General features: G+C 35.6%; 1 protein-coding gene across 1 annotated transcript; it reads left to right on the forward strand.

The window, feature by feature from the left end:
* The first annotated feature begins 200 nt into the window (after positions 1–200).
* LOC128165593 (flap endonuclease GEN homolog 1-like) lies at positions 201–7,922 on the forward strand. The gene is made up of 11 exons (XM_052830284.1): positions 201–666; positions 798–987; positions 1,259–1,348; positions 3,070–3,156; positions 3,409–3,593; positions 3,804–3,906; positions 4,537–4,620; positions 4,940–5,073; positions 5,239–5,300; positions 5,595–5,723; positions 6,025–7,922. Exons 1-11 carry the CDS (start codon positions 506–508, stop codon positions 7,695–7,697), a joined length of 2,898 nt encoding a protein of 965 aa, XP_052686244.1. The 5' UTR covers positions 201–505; the 3' UTR covers positions 7,698–7,922.
* The last annotated feature ends 3,759 nt before the right edge of the window (positions 7,923–11,681 follow it).

Here is an 11,681-nt window from a genome sequence, read left to right on the forward strand (position 1 = left end):
ACCGAAACAATTTATCTTGAGATATATTATTAATTCTTTTTAAAATTGTATTTTATAAAATGAAATGGAAAATGACATTCGGATGAAAACGGAAAATGTATTTAGTGTTTATCATTAATTTTATGGCATTAAAATTGTATACGAGAGTTTTTAAAAACTCGTGGAATATTTATACATCTGTCGAAAACGAATATAATCATCTGTCGATATTAATAGAAGTACGTGGTTAAAATATGATTTCCCGCCATTTTTGAAGATTCACGTGGTAGACAATTGTATGTAAACAATTGACAGCTGATTGGATTTACAAACTGCATTATCATGTAATACACATAAAGATTCCTACGCTTATGGTCACCCGAGTGAAGTTTCTGTATAGGAAGTTATTTAATTTCTTTTTTATCAGTAAGTCTTTCCAAACTGATAATTGATTCCACTGTCATCATGCGTATTGGCGTACGTTTCATATCCTCTTGCACTGGACTTGGGACCATGTTAGATTAAAATGGGCGTTACAAACTTATGGCAGGTGTTAGAACCGGTGCAGGCGCACCAAACACTCTCCTCTCTGAAGGGCCAGACCCTTGCCGTGGACCTCAGTATTTGGGTGTGTGAGACACAATGTGTGAAGCAGATGCAAGGGGTGGTGTCCAAACCTTACTTACGGTACATACAAGTATAAATGGAAAAGAAAATTATAAGCTAATGCGCTCTAAAATCAGACTGCATGGTTATTGACTATAGAATATCAAATGCTATATTCATTTATTTTTTTTTCAATATCATATCCCATGCAGGAACCTTTTCTTTCGGATCTCGCACCTGTTACAGCTGGGAGTTCACCTGGTGTTTGTGATAGAGGGCCGTGCTCCGGAGCTGAAACAGCAGGTAATGGCCAAGCGGCAGGAGACTCGATTCCCCCAGAGGAAGGCAGTCGGGGGCCAGAGACAAGGGGGACGCAGAAACTTCAATGCCTGCCTAAAAGAAGTAAGATATCATGACAAACATTCATTTCCTGTGTTTGTATGACCTGTTTATTGAAATTGAAGCTTTGTATCAGCACGCTAAATTTAATTTAGATGAAAGTTTATGTTTTATAATTTAGAAAACTTGGGTTGTTTAATCAGCAGTATAAATTGTTGGAGAAAACTTTGAAATTATTGTGCACATGCAGTGCCACAGTCCAACTCCATTCTGTCAGGTGTGTTATGATGCCTCTTCTAATTATGTAGTATACAACTTCTGTGTATACTTTCAGTGCTGTGAGATGTTGGACTATCTGGGGGTCCCCTACGTACACAGCCCTGGGGAGGCTGAGGCCACCTGTGCTGCTCTGAATGCCAGCGGGGTAAGTAAACTCATGTCTTGTCTGATAATTGTGGTATTGAAAATTGTAGTGGTTGGCTTTCAAAGAATATTTTCAGCAAGATTAATGTAAAATATTATATTTATACCATAAATCATATGACTGGTGTGATAATTAGGACCCCGCAAGGATTTGCGGGTGCCCTATAGTAATCACTCTGTCCGTCTATCCTTCTGTCTGTCTGTCTGTCACTCTTCCGTCCACAAATTTTCTGTTTTTTTCTAATAACTTTTTTTATGGTTGCCCAATCAAGTTCAAATTTAGTATGGTAGTTCAGTAGGCAGAAATACATATTTTGATGCTAAGTTTGGTTCTCTATGTCTTCTGGTTTGGAGCTGGGGTGGTGGGGTAGATTCCTTAACTATGCATAAGAATGAATGGGCAAAGAGAGATAAATGCTGAGAATGTTACCATTGTATACTTGGAAGGCTGTGCAATATTTGTCCTTTGGGATTAATTAACCTTCCACAGGAAGAAAATCCTAAGCTTTATCTTTATCTGTCCCATTGAGATTAATTACTGCCCTGCCTGTGTCTGCAAATGAACTTTGTTTTGAAATCAAGGTCAATTTTGAATGATGTGTAGTATTGTGTACATTCTTTGAAATATGGATTTAAAATATAATATTCATACTTTATTTTGGTTAAAATACCGTACACAATGATTTATGAAAATTTTATTGAATTCTAAAATCAAGATATATATTAAGATATCCTTTTTCACTATTTTATTTTTTAATTATTTATTTTTTTCTGCCTTAATGCTGTTAATTTTAACAGGTAATCAGATAATAACCCCATTCTGTCATTTCTGAAAAAAAAATCTTATTGTAAATTTAGAAGAAAAGGATGAGAGAGCAGAACAATTAACCCCCAGGGATTAATTATCTTGCCTGCTGCAGAAAAAATTAGAGGCTTATCTCTATCTGTCATATGAAGATTAATGAACACCTTTGTCTGCAACTGATGTTTGTTTTGAAGTTGAGGTCAACCCTGGGTGATACAATGTATTCGCTATGCACTAAAGGCTTTTATAAAACACCTGTTTAAATCTTTTTTAAATACACATTTAATTTAGTTTTTTTTATAAGACATGAGGTTATCCCTGTTTTATGCAGGTACAAGGTTACTATTAAGAGTTTTTAGACATTCAGGAATTATCTTGTAATTTTAAAAATACAGTTGTTGCTTATAATTTTCATATATTTTTTTTTAAATGTAATCAAATTAAACTCTCATTCCAGGAGCTGCACCCTTATATTTTTACCCCTCAGTTTAACACTTTAATTGTTGGATGAAAATCATATCCAACTACAAATCATGAGATCCTATATATTGCAGTTCTTTACATCTTATGCCAGGCTTTATTTTTCATCATTGTTAATATAAAGAGGATGGAATTCAAAGTTTTTTTTTCACTTCTCTATATTATTGTCATAGCGAGGCCCTTCCTGGCTGGTCAGTTTTCTAGTTTGTTTTGTTCCCTCTTTACTTGTAATATCGCTTTGTCATATCTTTTTGTTTATGAAATACTTTTTACCTGCCAGTGGGCTGTATAATTCTATGATATCAAATTTACTTATGATATCCAATTTACCTGTGCTAAATTCTAATAACCTTTGATATTTTCCCTGCTTTACTTTTCCTTCCCATTACCTGTGATATCCTCTTTACCTGAGATAACCTGCTGTCATCTTATTTCAGGTTGTGGATGCCTGTTTGACAAATGATGGAGATGCATTCTTGTATGGTGCTCGCACTGTATACAGAAATTTTACCATGAATACAAAAGTGAGTTACATTTTTACCACTGTGACATACTTACCAGTATGTCAATTGATATAACTGGGCAATGAAAGGCTATTATCATTTTCTATTTAAAGAAAACATTATTGGTACATGCATCTCTGAACCTGATAAAATAGGTATGATTTTTAGACACATTTTAGTTAAAGCTAGAGATGCTTTCACTGAAAATAAGTACAGGGACTGATTGCAGGTTTGAAATCTCCATATCAAATTTTTCTTTTTTTATTGTTTTAGGATCCCCATGTGGAATGTTACTGTATGACAGATGTTGAGGAAAAGCTGGGGTTGTCAAGAGAGAAATTGGTTGCCATGGCATTATTGCTGGGCTGTGACTATTTACCCAAAGGTGTACCAGGAGTAGGCGTGGAGAGGGCAATCAAACTGATGAATGCTCTCCCTTCTTCTAATGTATTGAAAAGGTACTTTTGTTGTCCAGATTGAGTGAAGTGAAAATTAAAATAAAAAATTACTACCTCTTTAAAAAGATAGAGTTTTAAAACAAATGCCTTATATATGTTTAGTATATAACTATTTTGAAAGTAACAATAATATTTTCATTCGGTTTACTGTAAATGATTTCATAAAGTTAAAATTCGAAATCACTGAGAAATACAAGTGTATTTCCTCAGATTTGAGACGTGGAGCTCCATGCCTGAGTCATGTTGTGTAGACACAGTAGAAGTGTACATCAGACGTAAAGCCTTACTGGTACAGGACTTCCCCCAAAAAGAGGCAAGTAAAGGTCTCCCTCTCTTTTAGATTGAATTGGTTGTCACTTTAAAATCTTTGATGTCTGCTCTAACTTGTTTCTGTGCTAACCTTAGGGAGTTTATTCATGTACCAGTGCTAGTACATATAGTCTGGAGTCTTAATTTTTTTTTAAAATACAGGAAATTTAAGTGTATTTCTTGTTGCAGATTTTCATTTGGAGTTAGAATTTTTAAACTCAAAATTTTATGAAGAATGTATTTAATAGTGTTCTTTCTATTGTGAAATTTAACAGACACAATTGTAATGGATAAATAAAAAGCTCTCTTTTTACATTATTTGGAGTCTTTGTTTTTCAATTGGGATTGGGAGAAGGAGGGAGTTTGTAGGACATTTATATTTTATGAAAACTTATGGGAAATGGAAACTTGATAAGGATAAAGGGCTAGAACTCTAGCAAGTGTATGGTAACTCTAAAACCTATTTTATTCCTCTTAAAAGAGGGTAACTAAGGCACAAATTAAGAATTGCAGATGATATTTTCTAAATTGAAGCTGGAGCAAATCTCGAAGTGGAAACTTGAACTATTTAAAATTAATGTTGGACATGTTCATAATATCAATTACATGTGGTGATTGGTATCCTCTATTTCAGGTTATACAGGAATTTCTTCATGAAAAGAAGAAGACTCCACGACATATTTCAGAATGGTGCCGACCATCAATGTCCAATCTTCAGGTATAGATGCTGGATTAAGAACCACTCACCTGTTTATATGTAAATATCTACCTACAGTGTATGTACTGTAAATTCCTAATTAAACGCGAGGAATTTATATCCTCATAAAATCGTGAGATGCACTCCTAGCGGTTATTAAAATCTCGCCATCATTTTCTGAGAGTTGGGAACTATAAAATTTATGCATAAATGTTCTACGCTCGCATTTTTATATTCTAGCGATTTGATAGTAACAGTTGGATCGCGAAATATAAGGAATTTATAGTATGTAATGTCGGAAAGGAAAACTCATAATTTGTATATCTATTTTGTTTTGCAGGTATTTTGTTTGAATAAGCTAGAGTGGCCGGTGGAATACACAGTGGAGAAGATCCTGCCTCTGATAACTCTGTGGGACATGTCTGACCTCACCAGTAGTACCCCCCAGACTGACCGACACCTCGTCCCGAAACAGTAAGTTATGTCCCCATTGCTTTAGGAACCCTTCAGTATGTCTTTCAAATTATGTATTTATATGTGTTTCATAACTTGAACCATCCTTTTGTATTTATATTGAGACAATGTCTAATACTGCTATTCATGTGGATGGTTTTGAGTAGTATTGAATTCCTTTTACAGGATTGTCAAATCAAGAGTGAGGCATGGTGTAGCTTGTTACGAGATTTTGTGGAACCAGCCAGGTAGGTGTTCAGATTAATCCTACAAATGAGATTACTGTAAAATCATAAAAATTTGCGGGGGCCAATTTTCATGGATTGCTTAAATTTTACTGGTTACGTAATTCCATCGTGTATTCCCTTATACCTACAAAAGAAAACATGACTTTATAACCCTTATATATTTTTTCATAGAGTTTATTAATTCTTGGATGAGATACTCACAAATTCCACGAAAACTGAGCCACCACGAAATCTAATGCACAGTATTGTGTGCAACAATATGGAGAATGTTCATGATTCCTACTTATTATCTAGAAACAGACAGTGGGGTCAGTGGAGATGTGTACAGGACGATTGAGGAGCAGGTTCTCTTTAGGCGCAGCTATCCACAGATTGTAGCACAGTTTGATATAGAACAGGAAAACAAGAAAGTCAAAACCAAAAGTATGCAACAATTAAAAAATTAAAAACACTACTTGATATATATAAGAATAGTGGGCTGTTACGGAGATTCTGAATTAGTCATGCAATCAAAGCTCATGAAGACACTTAATTGATGATTTTCATTCAAGTGACAATTTTTTTTTGTAAATTAACAATGATTATATTATCAGCGTATAAAGGACGGTGGCCAAAAAATCTTAAAATTTTTTATCAGTATTAAATTTTTTACCCTTCAGTACCAGTATGAACTTATAATAATATCATGAAAAGGTAGGGTACTACATAAATTTTTTTTTGATAGGAAAATCAAGGAAGAAAAAAACCACAGAGAAAGAAAATGGAACAGAAGAAACAGAAATCAGTGAGAGGATAGCCTCTGTCAATGTTAAGGAAGAAGATGATGTGGAATGTAATAGTGTTGGTGATGATATAGATACAGAAGTCCGTGACAAAGACAAACAGATCCCCAGTGAGAGTAAACTTGATTCTCGCCTGCTGAATGTACAGCCGACACAGCAGATGAAGGCGTCTCCGATGCACAATCTGGAGCTGGCCCTGAGGTCTGTACCCAGGCGATCAGAGAAAGACGGCCATGTTGCTGTGGAGAGGAATCTGAACTTCAGCAGCAGTGAAGAGGATGAAGAAGAGCTGGAAGAGGAGTATCTGCCCCTGTCACAAAGACTGCAGCTGAAGATTGCCAAACCCCGGGGGCGTCAGAGGAGAGAGCCACAGTCCAGAGGGTCCTCAAAGAACAACCAGGGGGGAGAGGGGATAGATGTGATGGTTAGGGCAATCTCTCAGGGTGTGTCAGGTGCCCTGAGGGGCTGCTTCTCTAGTGACAGTGATTCAGATGACCTTCAAACTTTTTCTTCACAAACAGGAACCAAATTGGACAGCAATGTCACAGACTATGAACTCACAATTAAACAGACATCTAGTGAGAAACACCAGTCATCACCCAGTGGAAACAGTCAGATTTGCTTGCAGAAGACGCCTATCTGGGAGAGACGGACGGCTAAATCTATAGAGGCAATAACCAAGGGGGATTATTTAGATGTTCCTGACATGAACTTCTCTGTTTTGACTCCTGATGTACTGGGGAGGAGCATGCCCTCTGTTAGGATCAGGAGTGGTGCCTCGTCCTCAACCCCTGAAGGTCAGCATGTTGACAGCATGTCCAAGTTTTCTTACAATCTGTCAAATCTTAGTCCCCACCTATCAGAGAATGCCATGGTTTCACCATTTCTTAGACCAGAGGCTCTACATAGCCCTATAATCATGACTTCTTGTGAGAAACTACAAGCCTTTCAGAGCTTCTCTACACTATGGGAGAACACATCCATGAACAGAACTAATGGTGCCGTTGAATTTGGTGACTTTGAAGTTCAGACTTCTCTCCTAAACTCCTTCAATAAACTCAACATCACTGACCAGGAGAAAACTTCAATGTTGAGTGATGTCGGTAAAAAAGTATTTGATTCTCCTTCAGAAATCAAAAGGGTTAATCTCGGGGAAAACATATTTGATTCTCCCTCAGGTAACAAAGAATTTTCTTGTGGACAGTCAAAGAATTCTCAGGAGGATGATTCTGTGATCATTGTTAGTAGTACTAGTGACTTGTCATTCAGTGTTCAAACAGATAAAATGAGTGAAGACCCCAGCACAAGTGATAAAAATGAAAGTGTAGGGCCATCACCACTGAGATCTGTGTTAGCGACAGTCAACAGACAGAAAGACAGACAAAGTAAACCCCAGTGTAACAAGGAGAGGACTAGAGACCACAGTCAGAGTTCTCCTGTGTGTGTGGGGAAGGAGAACGAGGCGGGGGGTCAGTGGGAGGGGGAGGAGTGTAGTAGACACAGCCCCCTGTCTCTGATTGACAGACTGAGGCAGAGACTTAGCAACCAGTCTGACTCTGGTCTCATCACTAACTTCAAGCCTTTCTCTGTAAAACCTGTCAAACCTGTGAAGTAAGCTGAAAATTGTCGCCAGTTTTGTGTTTTGTAAAAAATGGGTGTCCTCTAAGCAGGGTTTGAAACTGAAACATTTGAAATTTTATTCCCTGTCAAACCTGTGAAATTTCTCGGTCAAAACTGTGAAATAGGCTAAAAATTGTTGGGGATTTAATGTTGTTAAAAATGGATGCACTCATTGTAGTAGACTTTGAAATATAAATATCTGAAATTTAATAAAATTTAATAAAACTTTAGTCAGCTTAGAGAGAGAGAGAGAGAGATAGAGAGAGAGAGAGAGATTTTTATGCCATAGCTTCCATTCATGATAAACAGACTACCAACTGATTGCCAATTCATATTTATGTAGAAATATTTCTCCGACCATGCTGTATAAATTTTATGAAAGAGGTAAAGAGATGGATCATGTACCCACACATGGGCCGCGTTCATGATCGTAGCTGCTACGTAGGGCTACGTAGTTGAACGGTAAGCTAATCTAGCCGCTACGTAGATATTCGTAGTCTAAATATTTCATGATAAGCATCAAATTCAAGATGGCCACCTTAGTAACCACTTTGTAACAAACATGAAATCTATTTACTTAGTGATATTTTGTTCATCTTTTAATGAATTTAAACATGCATATCTCCGCTTGAAATTAACAAATGATGTCGATGTAATTAGTCTTTGTTAAATATTTCCAACTTCAAATCTTAGAACCAGCAGCTAACCCAGCGGTCCGTTCAACTGTTCAATAGACCTAGATATCTACGACCTAGCGGCTAGGCTAGCTGCTACGATCTTGAACGCAGCCCTGTACAATTATGAATAGAAGTACTGTTTTAAGACCGCGGAACATTAACTGGCAAGATTGGAAATATACAGCTTACGTCAGTTTCACTCAGTGTTTGAAATGGGCGGGAACAAATTGACACGGACGTCTGAGAAAACATTGGATTGAAACTGTAGTTATAGGAAATGTATTTTCAATCCACCTCAGCATTTCTAACTTGCATACTAATGTAAAGCGATCGAAAAACATTTTCATTAGTATCAGAAAAGCGGTTGAAAAACATTTTATTTCATCAATAAGTATATAATCAGCAAATGTGAAAAATACCAATTCGGAGATATCATACGCAGGGCAAAGCATTGTCCGATGACTTCTTATATGAAACATTTTATATATTCTATTATTGGATATAATTTTAATCTTATTAATGGAAACTTTGATTGTTCTTCTCTGTGAATAAACCCCAATGGATATCAGACTTGTGACGACTGATTCTCTGAAGTTATCGGACAATGCCTTGCCTTGCGTATTATCTCTCCGGAATTGAGATCTTCTCATATTTGCTGATTATATACTTATTGGTAAAATAATTTTTTTTAAATCACTTGCTGATACTAAATATAATGTTTTTCGATCGCTTTAATTAACATGTATATAGCAAGTTAGAAATGCCGAGGTGGATTGAAAATACATTTCCTATAACTACATGTACAGTTTCAATCCAATGTTTTCTCAGACGTCCGTGTCAATTGTTCCCGCCCATTTCAAATGTTTTGACTGCAACAAGTGAATTTGACGTACGCTGTATATTTCCAATCTTGCCAGTTAATCTTCCACGGTCTTATGATGGTCTATGTATCCACTGATTTGTTTAGGAAAGAAGATGGGGGTATAAGATAGCGCAAATGCCCATTCGGTTTAGTCGTGAAATACAATTTTGAATTTATTTTTTTTCCAATTAAATTTTTTCAAATAGTTTGCAAAAGTACAATATCTAACGATATTCAATTTTTAGTATTTTAACAAAAGATAAGATAAAAAAAATATTGCCTTATGTTTTGGTGGTATCGAACCCACAACATAAAAAGCCTTTAGTTATAAGGAGACCTAATGTCTGGTGCTTTAACCACAGAGCCATTTCAGTCACAACACATTGAGCTATTTAAATGCTACATGCGACTTTGACCACGTTTTTGTTGGGATACAAAATGATATTTTTAATGTATAGTGGGTCATCTCTCCACTTTTTTTATTGACTGAAATTGGTTTAATTTCCATTATACTTTATTTTGACAATGAGAAAAATATGGAGCACAGACCCACTCTATAAAAGAAAAGGCATTGATGTTCTAAAAAATATTAATCGCTGTGTGTGTAGTCAACTGATGCATGTTCTGAGTATAGTGATTACTTCCAGAAAATACTATGCCTCCAAGTGCTAACGGAGTGTAATGCTTTTGAAGAGATCTGTTCATGTTGGACGTGTAAATACTGTAGTAAATGTCATCACGTGGTTTGAATAGATTGATTCTGTAAGATTAAGAAACCTACATAACCATTTTGATAGTACTTTTGAAAATAATCGTTAAATCATATTTATTGGTTAATACAAATAAACATCAAAATAAATATAAGCATTCAATGCTTTTTAGCTCACCTTAGCCAAAGGCTCAAGTGAGCTTTTCTGATCACAATTTGTCCGTTGTCTGTCGTCGTCGTTGTAAACTTTTCACATTTTCATCTTCTTCTCAAGAACCACTGGGCAGATTTCAACCAAATTTGGCACAAAGCACCACTAGGTGAAGGAGATTCAAGTTTATTCAAATGAAGGGCCACGCCCTCTTTAAAGGGGAGATAATGGAGAATTATTGAAAATTTGTGTGTATTTTTCAAAAATCTTCTTCTCAAAAACTACCTGAAGAGCTTAAACTTGTGTGGAGGCATCCTCAGGTAGTGTAGATTCAAGTTTGTTCAAATCATGGTCCCCGGGGGTAGGGAGGGGCCACAAGAGGGGGATCAAGTTTTACATAGGAATATATAGAGAAAATTTTTAAATTATTTCAATAGTGGTTGGGAATGTATTTCATTAGAAAAATCACCTTGCAACCACTATTGAAATAAAACCACTATTGAAATAAATTGTTTCACTAGTGGTTGGGGACCTATTTCATTAGAAAAATCACTTTGCAACCACTATTGAAATACAACCACTATTGAAGTAATGATTTTATAGAGGTTGGGGATGTATTTCATGATAAGAACTACTTTACAGACACCATTAAAGTTCAACTACTATTCATTTTTAAGGCGTCGAGCTAATGCTCGGCAGCCTTCTAGCGATCGTCTGGATTGGCAATCGTCCAAAAATTCATGCACTGCACCGCCTTTTTAATGCGCATAAAAAATAAGTTCCTTGAAGTATTAAACGTATTACAAGATTTGTATTCCTTTTATTCAACTAAATTGTGTACAAAAAAACCAACTTTGCCTCCCTGGTTATTGACAACTCATTGCATTAGTATAAATTTGCTTAATCAAGAAATGGCGGATGAATACAATAAGGTGCAATGTAAACATTCTCTAAAATATTATTTAAGTTTATCGCTTACATTTTGATTGGAGACTGTGCCCGATAGAAATAAAATTTGATATGTAAATGTATTTGTTATCGGGCATGGTCTCCAAAATAATTGTAAGCGATAAACTTATTTAGAGATTTTGTTGCAATTAATAAACACGATAATGCAGTTGGTTTGGTCGAGCATTTTAGATAGCACGTGTTGTGGATTTGTTTGTAAACAACCATAGCATAGGTAATCTTGTTTCAAACGGGAATTGAAATAAATAAAAGTATGTTTTATTATTATAATTAGGGACACACTGTTAATGTATTCAAATTATGAGCCTGTGAAATGTGCTAAGACTTTTTAAAGCAGAAAGAAAATAATAATTTTTTATGAACTTTGAAATTTCTTCGATTTTTGTAACCATGATGAGTTATTGTATTATAAACTCATCACTACCTATTTTATAACGAAAATTACTGATTATTGTTTTTGAAACAGCACAAAACGTAATTTATTTCCTTTTTTATTCTAATATTATTTGATAAACGACTATATATATTATATTAGTACAGAAATTCAAATTATTGATATCATTCTATATATTAAAAGAAAATGTCAGCTCGACGCCTTTGTGGCCGTTCCG

Source organism: Crassostrea angulata, chromosome 1, assembly GCF_025612915.1.
Source record: "Crassostrea angulata isolate pt1a10 chromosome 1, ASM2561291v2, whole genome shotgun sequence".
NCBI lineage: Eukaryota > Metazoa > Mollusca > Bivalvia > Ostreida > Ostreidae > Magallana > Magallana angulata.